This window comes from Calonectris borealis, chromosome 9 (genome assembly GCF_964195595.1).
Source record: "Calonectris borealis chromosome 9, bCalBor7.hap1.2, whole genome shotgun sequence".
NCBI lineage: Eukaryota > Metazoa > Chordata > Aves > Procellariiformes > Procellariidae > Calonectris > Calonectris borealis.
The window spans coordinates 780,981-805,209 of NC_134320.1; the positions used below are offsets into that span (position 1 = coordinate 780,981).

The 24,229-nt window shown below is 61.5% G+C and overlaps 1 protein-coding gene across 2 annotated transcripts; it reads left to right on the plus strand.

The window, feature by feature from the left end:
• The first annotated feature begins 2,331 nt into the window (after positions 1 to 2,331).
• TSPEAR (thrombospondin type laminin G domain and EAR repeats) lies at positions 2,332 to 24,073 on the plus strand. Of its 2 annotated transcripts, XM_075157765.1 has the most exons (12): positions 2,332 to 9,977; positions 12,690 to 12,910; positions 12,997 to 13,235; positions 13,383 to 13,473; positions 14,011 to 14,167; positions 14,590 to 14,721; positions 16,264 to 16,496; positions 19,432 to 19,618; positions 21,564 to 21,793; positions 22,090 to 22,277; positions 22,636 to 22,737; positions 23,042 to 24,073. In XM_075157765.1, exons 1-12 carry the CDS (start codon positions 9,884 to 9,886, stop codon positions 23,193 to 23,195), a joined length of 2,028 nt encoding a protein of 675 aa, XP_075013866.1. In that variant the 5' UTR covers positions 2,332 to 9,883; the 3' UTR covers positions 23,196 to 24,073. The 2 variants fall into 2 exon arrangements, with proteins under 2 accessions (XP_075013866.1, XP_075013865.1); XM_075157764.1 differs by lacking the exon at positions 2,332 to 9,977 and having other exon boundaries at positions 12,590 to 12,910.
• Positions 24,074 to 24,229: the final 156 nt, after the last annotated feature.

The following is a 24,229-nucleotide window of genomic DNA, read 5'->3' on the forward strand; positions in this document are numbered from 1 at the left end:
CCTTGCGTGCAGCACGAGGGTTCATCTCGCAGAGCTCCATGCCTGTGCGGAGGCGGGTGGGCTCCTGCTGTGCCTTGCCCCGAGACGGTTTCCCCGCGCAGGCAGCTTATTACAATTGGGGAACACCTGAGAGTTAAAGCTTGTAAAGCTGCCGTGTCGATCCCGTGATAGACTTCCCTGAAAGGCTTAATCCTCTCCCTTCGTGAAAGAATACTCATGCTGGCAGCTTGTGTAATACTAGCCAGTAGCAATGTTTTTCTGAGCAGTTGCCTTTTTTCAGTCTGCAACAGTTACTATAAAACATGTTCCTTGGGGAGTGTCGGAGCTCTACAGGTGTTGTGCATGCCAGTAAAGGATTAAAGACTAAAAAAAACCTTTCTCTGGATTATATTTGTTTTAGGCTTTTATATTAAAAAAAAACAAAACAAAACCCTTCAACAAAGCTGTAAAAATGCAAGCAACGTCCTCTTTAAAGCCTTTGTATATACATACATCCACACGCGCATACTTTTTTTTCCTTGGCAAATGGGGCTGTGTCAGAACACACACAGTGGGATGCGAAACATTCATTAATTGTGTTTTGTGTGCCTGTGTGCATGCAAGTGGTTCTTTGAAAGTGCGAGCTGCTGCGCGAGAGGCGTTGGAGCCACATGAAACGGCTGCAGCTTCGGGGCAGAGCCAGCCCCAGGCTTCTTTCCAGCTTTTTTTTGGCTGGAGCTATATCATGAATGGAAGGTGGTGTGCTGCCTTCGAGACGAAATGGTGAAAGCTCTGCGTCTCTGGAAGATCCTTGCTTTCCTCCTGAAGTTGTGTCTTGGTGAGGATGCTGTGTGTGTTTTACCCCTATCAAAAGGAGAAACGCTCTGTCAGCACAGACCCAAAATGTCCGGCCCCAGTGCCAGCCGTGCTGCCGATACTGGGATCGTCTTGGATGCGGGATCAGTGCAGCTTTTAGGAGGTAACTCCAGAAAGGGGCTGGAAGCAGCAGCCTCCCCTGCCCCGTGCCTGCTGGCTGAGCGGCGTTGAGCCGGGGCAGCGGCAGGGCATGGAGGTACGAGCGTGGGAGGTCCCCGCGCTGCCCGGACGAGAAGCGGTACTGGTTACCTGCCTCATGCTGCTTCTCTCTCAAGTTTCCCTGGCTCGGTGGAAGAAGAATATCATTCTGCCCTTCAGCAAGCTCAGGGGCTGGGCGGAGTGTGAGGTGAGGGGTGCTGAGGGTCTCGCTGCCAGCTGGTTGGGGGTGGCATGGAGAAGGGGAAGGTGCAGGATCTGGAGAACTCCTGTAGTATCTGAGGGTCTGGTTAGGATGGGCTGCCCTCCCCGTGTGCTGCCTGGGCAGCAGGGTGGCCAAGCCCCTGCGCCAGCCCCAGCGAGGGCTCTGGTGTCACCTCTCGTGCAGCCAGGTCCCGCCTGTGTCACGAGCACCAAAAGCACCGTCGGGGTCACGCAGGCAGCTATGGCCATGCAAGGCTCCCCGGTGCTGCAGTGATGAAACCCAGCGCTGGGGAGGGAGTTGCTCGAGCCACTTAACGCTTGGTGGTCCTGCATAACCACTCTGGGTCCCCCAGGAGCACGGGGTGGCTGGGACACCAGTGCCTTCCCTGTGACTCTACCCCTGGTGATCTTCCTGCCCATCCCAGCCCTGATCCTCGCAGCCGCCTGCCGGATCCCAGTCGTGCCCTGGCCGCCAGCCGCTCTCCCGGGGCGGGTGGTGTAAGAACCAGAGGAGAACCAGCCAGGTGGCTTTTGAAAGCGGCTCGCACCCCCTGAGATGCGACTTAGCAGCAGTTAAGATTATGGGGTATGTTAATATATAATTAATGGTAATGATACGGACGGTGGGTTATTACAGGGTAGCTGCTGGTGTTAGCAGCATGTGCGTGCGCTCTCGGGGAGCGATTTGCGAGCGGGTCTGTCTAGTCATGTCATTCCTGAAGGGCGTGGGGGGAGATGGGCCAAGTCCTGGGCCGAGTCCCCTTCCTCCGTGCGTGGGGCACCAGCTGGCCCCGGCTCGCCGGGGCAGGGCTCTCCGGGGGCACTCCGATGTCTTTAACCAGGGGACGCAGGCAGGACTCAGGCGTGTGCGGCAGAGGGAGAGGCCGTGGCTCTGCGCTGCTCTCACAGCTCTGAAAGGAGCTGGGTCACCCTGGCCGGAGGGGCTGCGGGGGGTGGCCGGGAGGGGGGGTGTCCCGGGGCAGGGCTTGCGGGGCTGGGCAGCGAAGGTGAACGCACCCGCTGCAGCCGCCCCTCTGGGGGCTGCGGGGTGATGCGGGAGGTGGGTTCAAAGTGGCAGAGATGCAGGATGCAACATGCCGGGGGGGCGGGGGGCACCCACGCGCTTGGGTGCTGGGCCCAGCGCGGGGAGGCTCTCCGCCCACAGCTGGGTTGGGAGTTTTGCCCCAAAACAGTTTTTCCCACGCCAAAACAATTTGGCAAATTGAACCCAAATTGGGGCTGGCATGATGATGTTAGATGAACCGGGGTTTCTTTGCCGAGCCTGCCTGGGACGGGTTTGCGCAGGCTCCTCTCCCGGTCCTGCTTCACCAGGATCCCTGTCCTCGGCTGGTCTGGTCAACGCGTCGATCCCTCTGAGCGTGGTCAATGGCAGCCATTAGGTGCTGGGAGGATCTCGCTCTGTGGGGCAGGTGTGTTTGAAGGGCAAGAGGTGCCCACATCTCCGAGCTGACGGTGAACTGCAGAGCTGAATCCCAGGGCTTTATGTCTTGCATGGCTTCCCCTCACCATTCCTCCCTCCGGCCGCTAGGAAATGGTGGAACATGGGGCAGTGACCGAGTCGGGGGAGTTTGCTCTGATGCAATGTTGGAAGCCTCTAGGGCTGGAGATCCTTCTGGTCGGCGTCCATGGGCTTGCTGCAAGGGTGGTTCAGGAGGGGCCTGGCTCAGCCGGAGCTTTGCTCACCAGTTCTTGCGATGGAGGAGGGGTGCCAGAAGGGCAGGCTGGAGGGCAGGTGTTTTCAAATCCACTTTGCCCGGAGAGGCAATTAGAAGTTGAGTTTTGTCCTTGGCCAGATCCTGCTTTGACGCAAGATCTTCTGCCTTGGAGCCTAGGCATGGCCTTGGTGGGAGTGCTCGTCTTTGAGGGCCTCATTAGGGCCTTAAGGCTCTATGTGAAACTTGGTTCTGAAAACATCGGTATTGTTGCTGAAGCCACTTGCCCGAACTGTCCCCATGCAGCCTCGCTTTTAGCGTTTGATGCTCTTCATCATCCGTCCTTTTAACACCCAGTCAGTAACCAGGGGGCATCTGATTTATTTTACCAATTAATTACAATCCCCGTCAAACAGGACTCATGTTAGGTTGAATTCCTTCTCATGCGTTAGATGATACCTTCTTCTTCTGTAGACACCCTTCTGTAAACACCTTTCTACTCCCTCTGTGGGACCCGTGGGGACCGATCCGCCCAGGGTGATGCCACGTGCTGAGCACCCCGGCGGCGGGACCCGGCTCCCCCTCCCGCAGCAGCCCCTGCTGCCACCCTCGCCTGTCCCCTTCTGACTCTAATCCCTCCCCGCTCTTGCAAAGTGCAATTAGGAGCAGCCTTGCGGTGGTTTCTGAAAGCTCAGGCTTCAAAGGCAGCGATCGCTGGGTGCTGCGGCGCTGGGCCGGGAGAGGACGGGCTGTAATTAGAGCCCCGCTCAGGGGGAAATCAAGGGGACGCTCGTCCTGCTCGTGCGCGGTCCCGCTGCGTGACCTTCCGCTCCGCGGCGTGAGGCCCTGCTGCCAGCACAGGCTGCTCTCCTCGCCGCGTGGACTGCGCGGCACTGCCGAAGGGGAGGGCGAGCCAGGTTCCCTGGGACAGCCTGCTCCGTTCTTCTCCTTCCCCACCACTTCGAGCTGCGGGCTGGGATCGCCCCTTCCCCGCCGTGGGGATCACGCCTTGGTGGGGTGTGGGAAGCTGGATGTCCCCGTGCCTGAGCATCCTGGGGAGCGGGACAGGGGCTGCGGTGCGTGGGGATGCCGGCTCCATCTCTGTGCTAGCAGGGACCAGGCTCTGATGGTTGGGTGGCAGGCGCCTGGGGACGGCGACCGTGTCCCCACCGGCGTCTGCACAGCTCCGAGCGCAGTGGGGCCGCCGTGCCGCAGCCAGAGTGGCTGGGCAGCAGCACCGCGCTGGAGGAACCGGCCCAAAGAAAGTCTTGGAAAACAATAGCAATTGTTCTCCGTCTTTGTTGCCTTCCCTCCCCGGATGCTGGAGGAGATGGAGCCGCGCTCAGCTGCCGGCGGGTGGGCAGAGCGAGCGTGGCCGCCTGCGCTCCCGCCTTGGCACCCGGGGAGCCCGCCTCGCGCGCCGCCCGCTCCGCCGCCTGCCGCCCTCCCGCTCCTGCCAGCTCCTCCAGAGCCTGAATCATCGCTAATATAATAATAAAAGCTCTACATTGTCATACGGGCAAGCAATAAAATTGGCCTGTGATTCTCTTTGTCGTGGGGCAAGAGGTTTTCTTACGGCTGCAGAGCGAGGCGGTGCTAAAGCTGCTGCTCTTCGCTGCAGGGCGCTCGGCCTGGCCGTGCTCCGGGCAGCGCAGCCTGGCAGGAGGGAAGAGCCTGGCCCCTGGGGCAGCTCTGACTGGCGGGGGGGCTTGCGATGCCCACACCTTTTCCTAATGCCCCGGGCGGTCCGAGGTGGGCTTAAGCTGGGAGAGAAGGTGCTGGCCAGGCCTAACCGGGGAGCCATGGGATCGTTTCTGGTCCAAGCAGCACCGTGCGTCCCCTTTTCTATCCCTGCCGGTCCTTGACAGGCCCAGGCACGTGGGGGCGAGTCCCCAAGCTTCCCTGCCCCGGCTTTTTCTGCCGTTTACCACCATCCGCCTGCTGCGAGCTGGAGCGTGCGGTCACTGCCCGGATCAAAGGGCTGCGAGGCAAAGGCGGAGGGTTTCCCGCAGGGCTGCCAAGGGAGATTCCTCTCCGCGTGGGGAGCGGCTGTCCCCGTCCCAGAGCCGGCCCCAGGGCTCAGGTGTTACCCCTGGGCAGCCTGCTGAGAGAGATGCGGCGCTTGGCAGAGGGTTTGCTCGGCCAAACCCTCCTGCTTCCAGTTCCCCACACAGAGCCCTCAGGTTTGCCTGCTCGGCCTGGTGAACTGCTGCTCCGGACGGAGGAAGGCTTAGACATTTGCAAAACCCTTCCTTTTCTCCCCTCTCCGCTTGCAAACGCACGCTCTGCAAACCCTCGGGGTCTTTGGGCAAGTGCCATCGCTGAAGAAGCGCAGAGCTGGGAGCGGGCTGGGGTGGGCACGGGCACCCGGGGGCTTTCCAGCAGTAAGCGTGAGATGGGAACACTGCCTCTTCCTCTCGGCCTTAGGAGCTCTGTTTTTTCCCTTTGCAGAGAATCTTAGCTGAGCTCAAAGGCGGGCAGGGCTTTCACGTTGCAGATGGCACAGGGAGTCCAGGTGGAACTCCTGGGTCTCCTGCACCGCCGCCAAGTGACATGCTAGCCCCCCTGCTACTCTTTTGCCTTCGTGTAGACGTAAGACCTACAGAAAACACCCGGAGCACCATTTCCATCGTTCGCGTGCTCATGTTCGCTTGCGTTTGATGCCCTCCATCCGTATGGAGCCAGCTTGCTGGAAAGTGGTGATTGCAGAGAAAGGTTGGGGGTCCCGCGGCTGCGGGGAGGTGGCTCAGCCCCTCGCAAGAGGTTTGGGTGCAGTGGGGAGAGGTGGCAAAAAGAAAAAAGCCATTGTCACCGAGGGACGGGCAGCGGTAAAGGGCTGTTTGTCACGTGCAGGGGAGACGCGGCTGCTGGGCGCTGCCTAGCCCCATCCCGAGCAGTTCTGGTGTAGAAGCGCGGTCTTAAAGCCTGTCTTTTTGCTTGTACTGGCGAAAGTTAAGTGACTGCTTTTTGGAGCCCTTTCAAGGCCTGCCAGCTCGGCTGCCATGTGTCCTCCAAATGCGGGGCGGGATGCTCGGCTTGCTCCCGACTGCCTGGGAAGGGACCTGGGCTGCAGGTCGCCAGCCCTGCCTGCTGCCCGTGGCCAAGGAGCTCTGCCAGGCCGGCAGCTCCTGGCTCCTTCGTTGCCTGGGGCCGTGGGGCTGGCAGCGGCAGGGAGGCGTGTGGGGGTGTGGACACGGAGGGCTCTGGGATGCGAGCGATGCTGGTGGCTCACCGCCGCCCGGCAGGGATTGCTCCCGAAGGCAGCTCCGCGCCTGGGAAGCTGGCAGCAGGACTTGCAGCGTTGGGGCGGCTTTGTGCTTTTTTTGGTGGCTTTCCTAAAAACGGTGCCTTTTCAATCCTCCCAGTCCTTTGACAAAACTTTTTCCTGGCAGAACCCCTCCAAAACTTCTGGGAATTAAGTTTTTGAAAGGCGATGGGGTTAAAGACATTTACACTTCTTGTATGACGCTGACAGGTTTCCTGGTGCGGAGATTTCTTGCGGGAGCTCCAGTTTATGTCGGTGGGTTGGGCTCAGGCAGCTGAAGTAGCTTCAGGAGACATGGGGAAGATTTTCAGCCTAGAAGAAAGGGCAGACGTGATGAAGGAGGAACCTCGGAAACTGCCGGGGATGGAGACCCCGTCCCTCTCCATCCCAGCGTCCCGGTGAAGGCGTTGTTCCCGGAGCCCCACCTGAAGTGTCCGTCTGCCATCTGGGGCGTTGCTCCGAGAACATTTTTTCCCCATTTCCTTCGTGACTGACCCCAGAGGGCTGATCCTGACCCTGCTGCTCACGCAGGCGAGACCGGCTCTCTGTGCTCACTCCAGCCCCGTGCCCGTGGATGTGTGTGGCCACACCTGTGTGGTGGCCAGCCGGGCTCGGCGGGCTCCCCCGGCCCTGCCGGCGCAGGCGGGAGGATGGACACGGCGCTGCCCGCGGCTGGCCGGAGCCCGGGCTGGGGACACCCACGAGATGGGCCGTGCTGCATTTGTCCCTGCGTGAAGCATAGGATCCCGCAAAGCTTTGCCACGGCCGGTGCCTGTGTGCGCGCTGCGTTTCAAGGGAGAAAGCTCTTGCAGATGTCAGGAATAAAGACTGAAATGAATAGGGCGTAACAAGCCCTGAAACATGGCTTTGTGTCTGCAAATAATGAGGAATGAGTTACAGTCTTGGAAGAGCAGGAACATTACCCTGTGTGCAGGGTCCAGCCTGTCCCTGGCGTTGATTAGGTGCCCTCCTCGCGCTGTCCTCTGCATGGAAGCTCTGCTTGAAACTTATTGTCTACAGATGGGTTTCTCAACCTTTTCTAACCCAAACCTTTTTGGTGGAAATCCAAGGATCATTTTGTTCGGAGCTGCCACATGGTTTTATTTATGACCCATGTGAATTAGGCAAACGTCTCGCTGTTTGTCTCTGTTATTTCACCCTCTCGCGCTTGCTTGTGTGCGTAGGAATGTGCGTGTGTGTGCTTAGGAACAATTTTGCAGACCGCTTCCTACCGTCATTGGGACCCAGAGCAGGTCCCGGACCCAACGCGACAGCGGGCAGCGATGGGCCCCTGTCCTTATTTCACATCACAGCTGGGTTCGGCGGGCGGGTCCTCCTGGGGAGGGAGGAAAGCGCTGGGCAGTGCCCAAGCTGCGCCACCATCTTCTGTCATGCCAGGGTCCCCAGCCCAAGGATGGAGAAAATCCTTGTCCTCACCAGGAGACCAGCTTCAGCCTCGGGCTTCGGGGCCGTCCCTGTCCATTAACAGCACGTGGCTGAAAAGCAGCCGCAGTGCTGGGCTGAGTACTGCCTGGTGCATCCTCTGTGCTCACTGGCAGGGGCTTCGGTTCCTCCACTCCCGCCTGGAAGTCCCCGGATCCCCCTGCTTCTGGAGAGGACACCTGTGGCTGCGTCCTTGGGTTTAGAGATGTCCCCACCGACCGGCTTTCTGGTGGCTGCCTCCCCTTTGGAAAACCCCGGTGCCCCGGGGTCCCTGACAGGACTTTTCCTCCCTCCCCGGGAGGAGTCGCATGGGCTGCCCGGACCCTCGCAGTGCCGGGCTGGCGTCGGTGGGAGACTTCCCAAAATCCGGCCGCTTGTGCAAGTCCCCCGCTCCGGGCGGCGGGGCGGCGCTGCCAGCTCCCAAAGCCACGCTTAACTTGACACATGTGTGCGGCCCTGGGAAACGTGGCAGCTCTGATTCTCATTTGTGCCGCCTTACCCTGCGCCAACCTGCCGGGAGGCAGGGCCCTACCAGCAGCCGCGCTCCGCTCGGCGACAGCCTCCCTTCCAACGCGCCGGCCTCTCCGCCGGACGGGCCTGGGATGCCGGTCCCCACTCCTCCTGCCGGCAGACGCGGCATGGGTTCCCGGCGAGACGGCTGCTCCCGGCCCCGGCACTGGCGGGCGTCCCCGAGGCCACGGGGAGCAGCACGAGGGGCCGAGCCTGTCAGGGGAGATGGGGTGGTTTGCACCTCCCTTGCGGTCGCTGCTGGCGGCTGCCGTTCGGGATCCCCGGGGTTGGGCGGTGGCCGTGCCGCTGGGCGCCATCCCCAGCGCGGGGATGAGGAGGGATGGGGAGCCAGCGGTGCCTCGCCTCTGCAGCTCTCTCTGGGGAGAGGTTAAGCTCTGCTTAAACTCCGCTTAAGCGTGATCCCGGTAGAGCCCTAATTTGGGGGATGCCCAAAGAGAGGCTTTGTGGGGAGGGAGGGCTCTGCGCAGCCCTACTTGGTGCAGAGCATCCCTGGACATGCGCGCAGCCGCGTGTTTGACTCCGAGACGGAGGCACCGACGATGTTGCGGGCTCCAGTAGCAGCTCCTCTCAGGATTTGGGACCGAGGTGCAGGGTGCTCCGCTCCGCCACATGCCTGCATCCCATGGGCTGCACCCTCCTGGTCCCGGCGCGGTGGGTTTTGGGCTGGCGAGGCGTGCGGACAGACTGGCAGCGAGGCACGTTTGCGGGTCCGGCTCCGGCTGTTCCTTGCTGACGAAATCCCCGGTTTGCGACACAATTTTTTGGCGTTTTGTCCCGGCCATTCGCTTTCTATTCTGGCGCTTGCCTTGCGGGAAGGCTTTGGGGACGGGGGGGTGGGAGCTCATTTCAATTGTTCGGGAAATGGAAGTGACTCGTTTTGCGGCTGGAGAAACCCAGCGGAACTTGCTGCATGCAGGGAGTTTTTCCACTGCTGTCTCTCCCGTTTGAACAGCGTAACCTCGAGGGTTTCCGAACCGATGCTGGGCACGCTGCCGCCCTCCTCGCGGCCGTCCTTTGGGCTGGAGCCTTGCTCGGGGCACTGGCTGTGCATCACCCGCCTGAGGCCGTTTTTGGGGAGAAATATGCACCTTGTGGGTTCTGGGTTTTTTTTTTGGGTAGGGTGGAGTGAACAGGAGGGGACAGGGGATCTCCCCCCAGTCCAGGCTGGGATTGTGCTGCTGTAAGCCCAAGGCTTTTAGGGGTAGGAAGGTTCCCACCTTGGTCTCTTCAGGCAGGGGCGAATCTCCCACCTACTCCCACGTGACCCCGGAAAAATGAATCACCAAAAATGAAAGGAAGCGAAGAAAAAAAGAAAAAAGAAAAAATTAAAAAATCCCTCCCCAAAGCCGCCTTCCAGAGGGTTGGGCAAAAGATAAAAGCTCTCGAAGGAGCCGGGACTCCTCCTCTCCCACCACCGACTTCTCATTTAAATGTCTGCGCACAGGCTGCAGCCGGCACTGCCTCTGCGGCTGCCCCCGGGGAGCCCCCACCGGCCCCCCGCCCGCCACCCCCGCCGTGCCCCCGGGGGCGATGCCCACGCAAGGGGATGGCAGAGCCAGGGCTTAGCACCCCAGAAGCAGTCCGGCGTGGCGCGTCCCCGAGGAGGACGGACCCGTGGCGGGGTGCTCCCGGTGGTCCCACCGGCAGACTATGCGAGAGCCCCCGGGGGGGCTGAGCGGAGCGGCGCCTGCCCGGGCGTGGAGGAGTGGACGGCAGGGTGGTCCCAGTGGATGGACCTCCTGAGGCCAGCCCCCCGATGTCGGCTCCGCGGCTGCTCTGGGTTGTCCTCCTCCACTGGGCCACCGGCGGGGGCTTCGTCCGGGGGGGCAGGACCTGGCAGCACTGCACAGGTAGGAGCGAGGCCCGGCGGGTGGGCTGCGCCGGGAGGGAGGCGTCAAGACAGGCGTTGGCCGCGCCGGGAAACGTGCCGGGACCCGTGTGCTCCCACGGACGGGATGTTCCTCTGGGCAGACCCCAGAGAGCGTGCTCCTTTTTGGGGGGGCACGTGGTCGCTGCAGGGTGCCCTGCGTGGGGCAGCCTCTCCCTGGCAGCCCAGCCCCAGGGTTTCGGTGCCCGGGTACCAGTGGACCGAGCCTCAGGGTGACAGCACGGCGCAGCGCCTCGGGTGTTGCAGCTGCCAGCACCCTGCCTGCACCCACGTGCGGCAGGTAATGGGGTCGTCCCTGCGCCTGCAGCCCCCCAGCCTGGCACAGGACCAGCCCTTCTCGGTGCTGTGTGCCCGTCCCTGCGGCACAAGCGCTGTCCCAAGCTCTGCTGGCCCTGGGGACCGACCCGCGGGGAGTGGGGGCACGATGGGGAGGGGAAGGGCTGGAAGGAGAAGTAGAGCAGTGCCATGAAGTCCCCCCCCGGAAAGTCCCTCCTGCCCTGGACTCTCTGGGGCTCCCTGCGCTCTGCCAGACACAACCTACGCCCTCCCGGCGGCAAAACCTCCCGGAAAGTTTCCGTCCCGCCGCCCCCAGCCAAGGAGCTGGCAGCTCCGATGGCATTTCCTGCAGGGAAGCGCCGAGAGCAGCCCGGGCCAAAGAGGGTCCCCGTCCCCTGGTTCTGCCTGCCTGTCCCCGTCCCCGTGCCACGCGGTCCCTGTGCGGGCAGTGAAACTTCGGCCCGGTTTTTGGGGCTGCTTGGGCCCAGGCTCCGGGTGCTTGGGGCTTCTCTCAGTTTGATGGCACCTGTATTTACATTTTATTACAGCCCGGCTGGCAGTGAGAAGGAAAGCTGGGAGAGATCGGAGAGTTTCTGCCCACCGCCTCCTCCCCCAGGTGCTCCGGTCTCTCCGGGGACATCCCTGCTGTCCCCAAGCAGCCTTGGCTGGAGGGGTCCCGGCATCAGCACATTTAACCACCCCCACATCCCTCCTGCCGATGCCGGGCCCCGGCTCCTGGCACAGCCCCGGTGCTGTCCGGCTGCGGGCAGCCATCCCACGGAGCAGGCAGCTGCCGGGCACGTGTGCTGCCCGACCTGGGCTGAAACACCCGGCTGCTCTCCCAGCCATTAACTGCCGGCTCCGCTCTGATCGTTAGCAGCGACTGATGCGGGGGGGGGAGATTAGGATGCACATCTTTGGGTTTAGGGATTTGGTTTTGGTTTTAGGACTTGGTCCCTTCCCAGCCCACAGCCTTGGGCACAGCCTCCGGCCCCAGCTGAGCTGTCCCCCGGCGCATCCCAGCCGCTCCCGGGGCAGTCGGGGGCTCCTAAACACCTCTGCAAATCCACGCATTTGGCTTGTGCTTTTTGCTGAGAAAAACAGGAACTGGTCATTCCCCGAGTCGTGCATTTCTGAAATAAATCATTTCAGTTAAACCTCCCCCATCAAGGCTTTGCTTTAGGAGCAGCTTAAACCAGTGGAGGGGCGGGCAGGGGGGAAGGACCTCGCCGATCTCCCTGCTCCAGGCTGGATGGAGCCACACGAGCAGATTCCTCCTTGCTCTGCCCATCTGGGTTTGGGCTGGCTGGGGGTGCCTGGGGGAGACGCTTCCCCTCTCCAGCTGGTTTGGATTCAGACACACTGGTCCAGCCTTGCTCACAGCTCCCTCCCTCCTAGCTCTCCCGCTGTGCCCCAGCAGCCGAGATTTATTAGTACAAATAGGAGCTAAAAGCCCGGTCTCACTGGGGATGGGACAGTCAGGGATTTTTTAGTCTAGCCAAGTGCTGCTTCATCCTCCGGGCATCATCACCGAGCCCCTTTGCCCTTGGCTACAGACGCCGCAATCTTGCTGGGGAAGCATTCAAAAATAAAAGCTGCGAGGGTGCCAAGGTGAGGAAGGTCGGAGAAGCACCCACCGCGGGCACAGCCCTTCCCGCGGCTGCTGGCACGGGGCTTGCCGAGACGTCGGACCGATGGCCCCCCTGGGACTGTTACGTGGGGACGGCTTTGCAGTGCTGGTGCCTGGTGCTGTTCTTCACCTGGGCGATGCCCTGGGGCTGGGCACACTGTTTTCTCCTCTGGGGAGAGGATAATTATTTAATGAGCGGTTTTGGTGCCTGCCAGGGGAATACGTGCATGTGTGCGATTAGGGCTGGGTTGGGAGAGCCCGGACCGGGACTAGAGGGGGGAGCGCCGTGCCCCACCGCCCTGGGGACAGGGATGGGTGGCTGCCCCGCGAGCAAGCCTGTGGGCACCGGATCGCTGCCTGCTTTCCTGGCTCTGGTTGCGGTTGCTGGAACCGGTGGATCCTGAGGAAGCTGGTGGCAGCCTGGGGCTGCCCAGCTGCCAGGTCCCGGCCTGGGGTCAACATTCGGAGCTGCTGGGATGGTTCGTGCAGGTGAGCCTGCACACTTGGTGTTCCTGCTGTGGGGATGGAGATGTCAGCCTTGGCGCCTGGAGGGCAAACCTCCCCTGTGTCCCCAGAGCAGGGGCTCGGAGCAGACCCCAGGCAGGGGACGGCAGGCTACCGGGGTGCGCCGGCCCCCCTGCTGCCCTGGAGCGCTCTGGCCAGCGCTGGAGATGGGCACCCCACAGCCAGGCGGGGACCCCATCCCACAGCGGGACAGGGTGGGATGGCTGCCGCCGCCGTGACGTGCTCCGCTGTCTCTCGGCACAGACCTGCGCCCGCTGGACATCCTCTCAGAGGTGGTCCCCGCCGGCAGGCTGGCCCGTGGCATGAGGGTGTTTCAAGTGCAGGGGGTGCGCGGCTTCCAGCTCGCCGCCTCACGGCCCCGCGCCCTGGGCTTCCCCGCCTCCCGGCTCTTCATCCACTGCGACCGTTTCCCCGAGGAGTTCTCCATCATCGTCACGCTGAGGGTCCTCAGCGTCCCCGCCAAGGTAAGCGCTGCCAGCCAGGCACGGAGCAGGCACAGCCCAGCCCTGCGGCTTGTGGCACGCAGGTTTGAGTCCGTGCCCTCCTGCAGAGGAACGAGTACGTCTTCACCCTGATGGCGGAGGAGAGCCCCAGCGTGCTGGTGGGGCTGCGCTACGCCCCCGACAAGCTCCACTTCCTCTTCTGGAGCCAGGAGCGCGCCGGCGGCTGGCAGACCCGCGTCACCTTCCCCAACGTCTCCCTCTCCGACAACCAGTGGCACACGCTCGTCCTGGCCGTCTCTGGCCAGTCCTTCTCCCTGACAGTGGACTGCAGCGTTCCCAAGGACATGTAGGTTGGGGACGGCGGTGGGGGGCTGGGGAGGGCTGTGCAGAGGTGCCGGTTCCCTGGCAGGACGATGCTCCCCCACCAGCATCTCCTCCAGCCACCAGCAGATGCCATGAAATTGTCCCCTGCCTCTTCTCTGCCCATCCGCAGGGTGGTGGAGACGCCGTTTCCAGCCTCTCTGTCGGTGAAGAGAGCCAGCTTCTACCTGGGCAACAGGAGGAGAAGGAAAGGCGTGTTCACGGTAGGTGCCCACGGTGCGGGGCAGCCCCCTCTCAGCCCCCTATGCTGGCAGGGCTTGGGCCACGGCGCGGGCAGCGGAGGTGCCGTGGGTCCCGCTGCCGGGCTCGGTCCCCGTCCGGCTGTGGACGTGCAAGGGGGTGTGCTGGCACGTGCTGGCAACTGGGACTTTGTGGGACAAACGTGTTTTTAAGAGGCCGTTGCCAGCCGTGCGGTGGCAGAAGGACAGTTGATGGCACAGTCTCGTTGATAGGAAAGTTAGGGCAGTGCCTGATCCTGATCGGTGAAAAGTGGAGGCGGTGAAAGCTGTCTGCAGCTCACGAGTTCCCCTTGCACCGGCTGTTAAATTGCCCGGGGCAGAGATTTTGGCAGGCGGGGCACATAACAAGGATCTGATAAATGTGCATGAATCCCATGGAGGCCCGGGAGGGAGGGCAACGAGCAAGATTCGGGAGGGAAATCCAGGGCCTGAATCACCTGCAGTTTCCATTTCTTGGTCTTGCTGGACTTGCTCTCCATCCTGCTGCTCCCACTTTCCCAGGGCCTGCTGAGACAGCTTGTCCTGCTGCCAGGAGCCGATGCCACCCCTCGGATATGCACCGCCATGAACCTTAAAGTAGCGACGCTCTCTGTCCCCCCTGTCCTCCAGGACCTCCCCGCGAAGCCAGGGAGCAACGAGGTGCTGAAATACCCCTACGGTCAGTAACTCCCCGCAGCGCGGGCTCGGCTGGCCGCCTTCTGCGTTTCTTGGGGAAGGCTCTTTGCGTGGGGCACGGAGCAGGAGCGGAGGGGAAGAGGGTGTCCCCAGCACCCTCTGTTTCTGAACGTGTGTGAGGGGTGGAATCCCTGTCCAAAACCCCCCTGGAGAGACGGGGTGCCCCTGCCCGGCTCCTTTGGCAGCGCTGGGCTCGTGCCAGTAGCCCCGCGGGTGCCAGCCCCCACAGTTTTCTCAGCCGGTGGCTTCCCAGCTCGGTGCCAGGATGCCATTTCCCCCGTTCCCTGGTGCCCGTCATCAGGATGGGACCAGGACACCCAACCCTCCCTGTGTGCACGGGGACGAGCCTCGCTGCTCCTCCGTTTTGTGCGCTGAGGTGCCTGCCTTGCTCCTCTCCGTGCCCAGAGACCGACACGAAGGTGACCCTGGGGTCCCGTCCACCCTGCACCAAGCAGGAGAAGGCGCAGTTCTGGTTCAATGCCTCCCGGCGAGGGCTGTACCTCTGCAACGGCAGCGCCTGGATTTCCATGCTGGAAGGTACTGGTGTGCAATGTGCTCTCGGGGATGGAGGGAGGCTCTTGCAGCAGAGATTTGCCCTTGACAGCACTTTGGGTGGGAACCAAGTCAGGCAACAGCAGAACGAGGGGGCTGGGGTGTCCCCCTGCCTCTCCCCAGCTTGGCCGGGCTTCGCTTTGCTCTGGGTGCCCACATCAACACTCCCAGTGCAGCTCTGGATTTAAGCGCCTCTGTGAGCCAGCTCCCCGACCACTCACGCAGTGCCCATGTTGTCCATCCACCTTATCCATGTTGCCCATCCCTCCTGAGGTTTCTCCGGTCAGGAAGGACTCCCGGTCTGTCGAAGTGGGACGGTTCACCCCACAGAGAGCCATGCCTGGGGTGCTGGGGTGCTCCCTGCCGTGGGGTCCCAAAGGTGCAGGTGCTCCCGGTGCCGAAGCACTTGTGGGGTGGACAAGAAGGAGCAGAAAGACTCAACGGCTCCCAGAGATACCCGAGGGAGCGATGGGAGGGTGGTGGAGGCAGGTCGCCGTGTCGTCCCAGCTCTGGTGGCCTTCGTGCAGTAAATGGTGGGGCAACACTGGAGCAACGAGGTGGCAAAGCAACCAGAGCCTGGAGGGGTGGACGTTACTCAATAATGAAATGGATTTCGCCCACTGGCACTCTCCCACTCGCTCCAGGCAGCCTGACAGGATCCCTGGTGAGGACATGGAGGACGGGGCATGCCCGCAACCGAGCCGTCCTTCCCCTGTCTCCCGGGGTTTTTCTTGTGCTGGTGCCCACGTGGTGGGTTTGGATGAGCCCTTTGGTCCCCACAGGAGCTGGCAGTGTCTGGAATCCCCATCCTTCCCTACCCCTGGAAGTCATCAGGGTTGGCACCGTGTCCTTGTCTTCCCAAGGAGACCTCGTGCTGGGATCTTGCTGACTTGTGCCCTTTGGTGCCACCAACGCTGGTCCTTCTTGTAGCCCTTCTCCTGCCATTTGTCCCTTCCAGTGCCCACCCATTTGCCTTTGGGACCGCTCTTGGCATTTCCGTTCTCATTTCTGGCATTAATTCTGTCTAAGTCTTCTCTAACTTCTTCCAGAGCTCATGCTGACTCCAGCCAGAGAAAACATCTGGTGCAGGGCTGCTGCAGGTGGGTACGGGTTAACCCGGCTGGTCTCAGCAGCCCAGGCCCTTTCGCTGCAGGTCTCTTCCTCTCCTCCTCGTTCTCTTTAGGATAAATATATCAATCCACTTCGTAAGAAGCAATCAAAATCTGTGTCGTTCTTCCCCCCGTCCCAGAGGAGACTGCCCGGCAGAGCATTTTGCAGCCCGCTGGAGAACAGGCAGGGGTGGAGGGGGCTGGATGTGCTGCCCAACGAGATGGAGTCAGGCCTTTTACCACCCCCTCGGGTTTTGGCCCTTCACCGCCAGCAACACCGCAACCTTCATTTCCCCCGCCATAAAGCTCCCTACAGCAGCAAGCGCCGCCGAGCCCGCTCTGCTCTGCGACGTGGGGCACCTCTCCGGGCAGGGTCATCTGGTTTTAACCTCACCCCTCTGGTTTTGTGGTCTCCTAGTCAAACAAAGGCTGGACTATGTGGAGGAGTACCAGAACCTGGTGACCAACTCTGAGACGATGGGAGTTGAGGTCTTCACCATCCCAAAGGTGGGATTGTTCGCAGCCACTGCCAACCGGTACACCCCCCCGGGATCGGCCATCTATAAGTGGACGGACGGGAAGTTTGTGCCCTACCAGAACATCCCCACCTACCAAGCTCAGTCCTGGAAGTATTTCACCATAGGAAAGAAGGTAAGTCTGCCTGGAAGGTTATTTCAGTGCCTTCATACTTCGGTATATTGAACTGCAGTTGTCCAACACTGGCTTCTCCTCTGAAGTCCTGAGTCTCGGGCATGGTTTAGGGGGGGAATCCTTCTCTCTTCTGTCTTTGATGGGGTCACGCTGATACACGTGTTCAGCCGGTAAGGGTCTGTCCTAGGGACTGCCGGCTGTTCTGCGGGCTGCCCTCTGTGTTTTACTATTTGTGCCGAGACACAACTACATCCACCCAGGCCATTTTCAGCAACCGATGCTGGCAGCATAGGTAATTGCGCGTCCGGAGCGCTCAGATCTCTTCCCTGGGGATCTCCAGGATGTCTGGGAGGTCAGCCTCCAAATCCGGCTGTTGGAGCTGGATCCCCCCATCTGCTGGGGTTCATTTCTAGCCGGCTCTGCCTGTTCCTGCCTCAGATATAGTGAGGGCCGGTGTCAAAATGTCGTTCGTGCAGAGCGCAGAGCTGTGCGCCAGCCTGGTCTGGGTGTGCTCATGGCGCAGCCTCCGCCCTGGCGCAAGCGCTGGCCCCCTGGGAAGCAGGTTTTGCTGCGGTTCCCGACTGGCACCGCGAAGCGAGGCAGGGGTCACCCCCGGCAGTGGCTGTGGCGTTGCCCTCAGGGAGATGCAGCTCCTGACGTGGGAGCACAGAGAGCAAAGCCCTCCCTGAGCTCTGCCTGTGGCGGGCGTCCTGCCATGCATAAGGTCTGCTCCGGTCTCAGAGATCTGCCTGTGGTCGTAGAGAGCCCTCGGAGCCCGTAGCTCCCTCCCCAGACCCACTGAGTCCAACCTGCTGCATTTTTAAGCCCTCTTGCTTTTAAATCATTTCAGGACTTCGGAGCCATCTCTCCTCCCCTGGGCAATCTGCCGTGGGACTTCTGCAGAGTATCTGCCTGGTTCCTCTCCCCGGGGAGCTACTTAGTGCTTTGTGAGGAGCCCCGGGCAAGCCAAACAAACATCTGCTGAGAGCCAGCTCCGTGCAGAGCTCCCGGGGGAGTTGGGATCGTTCCCGCTCCGGCATGACCTGTTCTGGCTTTGTCACCAGATGCTGCGCAGGGTGGCTGCAGGGCTCCCCCATCCTGAGCCACGTGCTCCAGGGTACAGAGGGATGGGCAGAAGCCCTGCCTCCAGGCTTGGTGGCACCGACAGCCCCGCTGTTTGGATGCAAACGGGCCACGTCCCCCGTTACCTGCCTGACAGTGGGGTCCTGCAAAGAACCTGCTCAAGCCCTGAAAATGCAGCTGTGTCGCAAAGCTGGCTTTGGGCTGGGGGCACGCCTGCCATCCCCAGCGCTGCGCCTGCTCTGCAAAGCTCCGGCTGCACCCTCGTGGGCAGGAGACAGGAACATCCTCGGCTGGGTTTATCTGCTGATGGGAACCACCTTGAGACTCCCCAGTTAGTCTAGTCCTACAACACCCCCTTGCAGCGGCAGCCGCGGGGACAGAGAAGACCACCAGGCTGGGGGGTCTCTGTGGTTCCCGCAGGGCGAAGCACCCGTATTGGTGCTCACCAAGGCTCATGAGCTCTGGGTTTGCCTTCAGATCTTCACTGAGAAAAACTTGCTCAGACTTACTAGGCAGGATGACCTCTCTCCTAAACAGCTTGGGGCAGGTTTTCTAGTTGGGGCTGGCCTTGGTGCTCCAGAAGGGCTGGGGACGGAGCAGGCGCCCTGCGTGCGGCTGCCCGTGCATCTGGAGATGATGACCAGATAGGTATGGCAGCAGCAGCGGTACAGGTCTCTCCGGTTAGCCCAGGTTCCTCACACACGTTGCAGGGGGGATGCACCTCTGTAGGTGTCTACTGCACCAGGACCACCAGGACCTGCTGACGCTCTGCCGGGAGGGGGTGAAGAGCCCCAGAGGGCAGTGTCGGCGTCTGCTGGTGGCCCCAGTCAATGGAGATCAAGGGACGGCAGGCTTCTGAGTTGCGGGGTTGGATCCAGGCCTTTCTCTTCCCTCTGAAGCTGTTTCTGGAGATTCCCTGAAGGGACTCCCTGGACTGGGGCTCACAGGGAGAGCTGCCCGGTGCTGGGGATGCACCTTCCCTGGAGGGACGTGTGGACCCAGCACAGGCCACCGCTGATGGGGAAAGGTCTCCGTCCTTGGGGGTGGCTGACCTCGGCTGGACAAAGCCCCAGGCTGGTGTTGGCAGGGTCCTGTGCTGGGCAGGAGGCAGGAGACCCCCCCCCGCTGACTGTTCTCTGCTTGTGGGCTGTGTCCCTGTGCTGCTTTGTCTCCCTGGCTGGGGCATAACCTCTGCTGCTCCCTACGAAACACGACGGGATGGCGGAGCCGGCGTGCCGCACCGCCTGCTCCCGCGAGCTTGGATGCACTCCCTGCCCTGTGCAAGGCCATCTCTGCTGCCGCACGCTTGTCCCCAACGCTTGCAGGGGGTTTTTCTTCGTCTGGAAAATGTTTTTTCTCGGGGAATCGTTATCATCGTTATTGTTGTTATCATATCTGCGATTTTTCTTCCGAACAAGCTTTCATCACGGAGAAGGTTTGGTAGCTTGGGCCCCCTTCCCTCCCCAGCCTGTTGTGCCAGCGCGGCCGTGCTCCCTGTCCCCGAGGCTGACGGGGCGCGAGTGGCCGCGGAACGGCTCTCCCTCGGCTTGGCTCCGAGGCTGTGGGCTGCGAGTCTCATCCCTGCCCCGGCTCTGCGGGCAGTGGGCACTGCTCCTGCCATGCATAAAGACCCCCACGAGCCACCAGGTCCCTGTCCCCCCTTCCGGGTGCATTGTGCTGCTTGGGGGCTGCTCGGGGACCCCTGCCAGCCAGGGCCGTCTTGTCCCACCGTGGCCACCTCGGTCCCTGGCATCCCATGGGACCCCCCCCCATCCCGTCTTCACCCCGCCCGTGCTTGTCCGCACTCCTTTGAGAGGAGAAAACCAAGATGTCCTGGCTTGTTATTTTTCAGATCTTCCTAGCAGTGGCTAATTTTGAGCAGAATGACAGGGGTCAGGAGTTCTCTGTAATATACAAGTGGAGCCGCAGGAAAGAGAAATTCATCACGTACCAGAGGATCACCACGCACAGCGCTAGGGACTGGGAGGCATTTGTCATTGAGGGAGAGGCTTTCCTCGCAGTGGTCAACCACAGAGAAGGTACCCAGCCCTTATATTCCCTACCGGCCTGGCTCAGCCGGGGCAGGCGGCCCTGGGGTGACGCCGGGGACCACGGCACCCCGCCGCAGGCACCCTGCTGGAGAGCATCTTCCCGTTGCTGTGGCAACGCTGCGGCTCCCTGCTCCCTGCGCATCCTCTGCCAGAGCGCAGGGCAAAGCCGGGGAGTCAGGGCACGCAGCTCGGAGCGCGGTGAGCCCGAACCCTCGCAGACCCTCTCATTTTAGGAGAGAAAAGCACTCAGGGAAGTGGCTGACACGGTCCCCCTCTGGGTTTCTGACGGCGGGGGACAGGGACAGGAGCGGGGACGGTGTCCTTGTTGAATCTCTGCTTTTCTTTTGTTTCCCCAATGCTACACGATGTGTGGGGTGGGGAGGGCAGCTGCCCGGGTTTGCAGGGACTGAGCCTTTTGAGAAGCCAAAGCGGGGGCTTTGTGGGCACGCAGGAAAGCGAGGGAAGCCGAGTGAGAGCCTGCTGGCGTCCCTCCCTCCCTGGGCACCCTGCAGACGTGATCCAGCCTCCCTGTTCCCCCTCCAGGTCACAAGTTGTTCTGGGTTGGGGCGTGCACCCCTCAACGCGGGATGAAGGGGTTGATACTACAGCCCTGGCTCTCCAGGGTGCTCTCAGCCACGTTCAGACGCTGGGCCAGTGGGCTCCTTCCCTGCCATCAGGGCTGGCTCCTGGGGCATCAGCTCCTCTGGCACCAGGCTCAAAGCTGGTGGCAGGTTGCTTGGGCACCAACTGCATGTGAACTGCGCTAGAAATGCCCCATGTCGCCTGTTGGACCCCACCATGGCCAGTTTGGACAAGACGTACTCCCATGGCGGTGGCAGCAGAAAGGTCCCTTTGGGGGCCGTGCACATCATGCAGGGGTTAAGGCCATCACGGCCAAGCCGAGCTGGGGATGTTCCCCGTAGCGGGTGGTGGAGGATCAGTCCCTGAGGAGCAGCCACTTATCCATGCGGCCATTTCCCACACACCCTATTCTCCCTGCAGCCCTTCTTGCCAAAGTCTCTTCCGCTGCAATGAGGATTGCCCGTAAACCCCTTAACACGTGGTCCTGCTGCTCCTCAGCCACCAGAAACACCAGCGGGGCCACGCCGAGTACAGCAGTGCTTAGTGAGTGTGGGACGGAAAGGGGCTGGTGGTGCTCCCCTCCTGTCCCAACGAAGCCAGCTCTTCATTAGAAGAACGTCTCTGGCTGGAGCGGTCATGCCAGGCTGAAGGTGCAGAAGGGTTTTAAGCTTTAAAGCCAGCTGGGTCCCCTGCAGACGTGAGCTTGAGGTGCTTGAACAGAGCCCAGGAGCTGGATGGAGCATGCGCTCAGCGTGCTCAGCGCAGGGCAGGCTGCAGGCTGTGGCACCCCCTCCCTCTTTCTGGAGTTCGTGCCGCCAGTGGGGATCAGCACATGGAGGTCCCTGGCCAGCTCCAGCTTTGGGGAGCTGAGCACGGGGACTTAGCAAAGGAGCCCTGCAAAATGTCAGTGCGGTGCCGTTCCAGCTGTGGCCCCCTCCCAGATGTGCGAGCTTGTGTGCGAAGGGTGACGGCAGCCCGTGACGTCGGTAGCTTAGGGACTTGGCTGGGGCTGGCCCCACTGCAGACGGCCGCCCCGTGGGACAGCCGGCAGAGCTTGGCTGCCCCGGGACGCTGGCACGGTGCCTCTGGGGTGCTGCTGGTGCGGGGAGGCAGCACCCTCCCCTCCCTCCTCTGCCAGGAAAGCTGCCGCCGCGCGCTTGGGAGCGAGCTGCCAGCGTGTTCGATGGGGCTGGAGGCTCTGGAGCCTCTTCGGCTCCTTCTTGGGGAGCAATCAGTCACTCGCCTTGCAACCTCCTGGCAAACGCTTGCGTAGCTGAACCTGTTTCTGGGTCTTGTTTCTTAGGCGAGCCAGGTGTTCCTTTCCTCAGGGTGCACCGTCTGTCTTCCCCAGGGAATAACCACAACATAGACAGCGTGATATACAGGTGGAACCCCAGGACAGGGTTGTTTGAAACCAACCAGACCATCCCTACCTCTGGAGCCTATGACTGGGAATTTTTCACCATCGGGCCATATTCCTTCCTGGCTGTGGCTAACACGTTCAATGGCACATCCACCAAGATCTACTCGCACATCTACATCTGGCTCAGTGGCTCTTTCCAGCTCTTCCAGTCTATCCTGGTAAGGCGCTTGACCACTGATCAAACTCTACTCTTCGGTCCCCGCTCTGGGTTTAGACAAGCCAGGGAATAATTACCGAGCCAGATGCTCTTCAGTCCTCTGGAAAGGTAGCGATAGTTGCCAACTGATTTTCCCATAGGGACTGATGGAGTGAGGTTTATTTTTTTCCTTGGGGGGTTTTAGGACTGGGTAACTTCCCCGCTGCGCCTCCAGCAGGTCCCCCCACACCTCGCAGCATCCTTGGCTTGCAAAGGCTTGTCCACATCCAGCTTCTCAGGTGGCTTCCTTCCCCACAGACTTTTGGTGCTGCTGACTGGGAGGTCTTTCGTATTGGGGACAGAGTCTTCCTGGCTGTTGCAAACAGCCACAGCTATGACAGCGGGATGCCGGCACCCTCTAACTTCTACGCCATCAACTCCTCTATATATGAGCTGAACATCACTGCCCAGATGTTTGTCAAATTCCAGGACCTCCTCACCTACAGGTACCTGTGCAAGGAGCCAGGGTGCTCCTCAGGCCATGTCCTTCCCCTGAGCAACCTGGAGGTCTCCTGGAGGGTTCATGCAGGCTTGCGTGCTGCCAGGGACCAAGACTGGTGGGGAGGGCAATGGGTGACAGGTCCTTGGCACCAAATCCCAGTGGGAGCTAGGAGAAGGCCCTGGATTTGGGAACAAGGGTGGATTTCCTTTCAGGAACAGCCTGGGAAGAGCAGGGTTTTCTGTGTATCATCAGGGTGGCAGAGATTGGTGTGGGGTGGGCTCAGCGCCGCGGACATGCAGCCCCTTCCTCGGCTGGCCATGGGGGGGCCACCTCACCTGCCCCTCTGCTTGCTTCATCCCCAGTGCCCTGGACTGGGAGTTCTTCTCGGTGGGAGACGACTCTTTTCTGGTGGTAGCAAACTCCTTCGATGGCTTCACCTTCTCCGTTAACAGTATTATCTACAGGTACTGCTGTGGGAGGAGGGCAGGGTTGGGTGGTGGGTGGTTGTTCCCAGCAGGAACGACCCTGCCGGGAGCCCAGCGCGGGGGCAACCTCTGCAGATGCTGGTGCATCCGCCCAGGGAGGACAGATAGGACTGCTCCCTGTTTCTGGAGAGGTTTCCGGGTAGAAATGAGAAGCCCCAGTGAGGGACATCCCACCCTGAACCGCGGCGGGGAGGTGGGAGATGCCAGCCCCACGGCTTGGCTTTCCTGCCCCCTTTCAGGTGCCTAGCTTGTGCCCCAAGAGCTAACTGCCCTCCCTGTGCAGGTGGCAAGGCTATGAAGGCTTCGTAGCGGCTCACCACCTCCCCACTGTTGGCTGTAGAGACTGGGAGGCATTTCACACCGCCGAGGGCTCCTACCTCCTCTACTCTAGTGCCAAGGAGCCACTTTCCAAGGTGCTCAAGCTGAAAACCACCTGAGGTGGCTGAGACGCGCTCAGCTCATCGCCAGGATCGGGGCGAGCTGGGCATCGAGGTGAAGATGGACCACAGAGCCCAGGAACGGCTGGAGCATCAGCCCTGCAGCTGGCTGGTTGTGCACTCCGCAGGAGGGGGAGGAGGAGGAGGGGAGCTCCAGGGCTCCCTGCAGCCTTGTCCGGGGGCTGGCAAAGGGGCTGCAACCCTGCTTTGGTGCTGTTTCTCCTGGGCAAGCTCTCCTGCCACTCTCCAGAGCCACGTCCTGGTGCCCAGGCGCTTCCCCGGGCTCGCTGGGACCCTGGCACTTGGCAGTCTCCAGCCAGGAGGGACCCAGAGCTGCCGTTGGTTGTGGCCAGAGCTCGCAGGAAGGCAGTGAAGAAAAAGACCGAGCAGAGCGTGTGCTGCCGGGGTGGGTGCGTGGCGGGGGTGGGCAACAGCATGTGAGAAATTGGGGAAAAAGGTGGCTTCGGGCTTGGCTCTGGCTGCCCGGTGCCTGGGGCTGCGACGCTGAGAGGACCCATCTGGTTCAACATTGCACGCCACGCTTCACGTCCGTCTTCACTGGCGTCGCTACCCCATCTCACTGCCGTGGGTGCCTGCCCGCCCTCCCGCTCCGCCGTGGCCGGTTTTGGTGGTCCTCGCCGAGTGTCCTGTATTGTACAAACCCATAGGTGTGTACAAGGACCAATGCTGCTCCTTGCTCCCCTTTGCAAGAGGTTAGCGACTCCCGAGCAAACCTTCTGTGCATTGGGAGCGATCCAGCTACCACGGGCATGGGAAAGACCCAAAACTGCTCCAGGTGAAACCGTGGCCTCTTTTCTTTTCCTCGCCTTTGTCTGGGAGACCCTTTTGCTTAACCAGAGCTCTAATAAACTCTGCGTGCCCGACCTTCGTCCCACGCGCAAGCTGCGGGTACCCGAGCTGCTCTGCCCGTGGCAGAGGCTTCCCTCCACTCAAAAAGCCACCCCCGAGTGAGACGGGGCCATGGCCATGCCCATAGGTGGCTCGCGAGGACGAGGTGGCCCCGAGCACAGCGG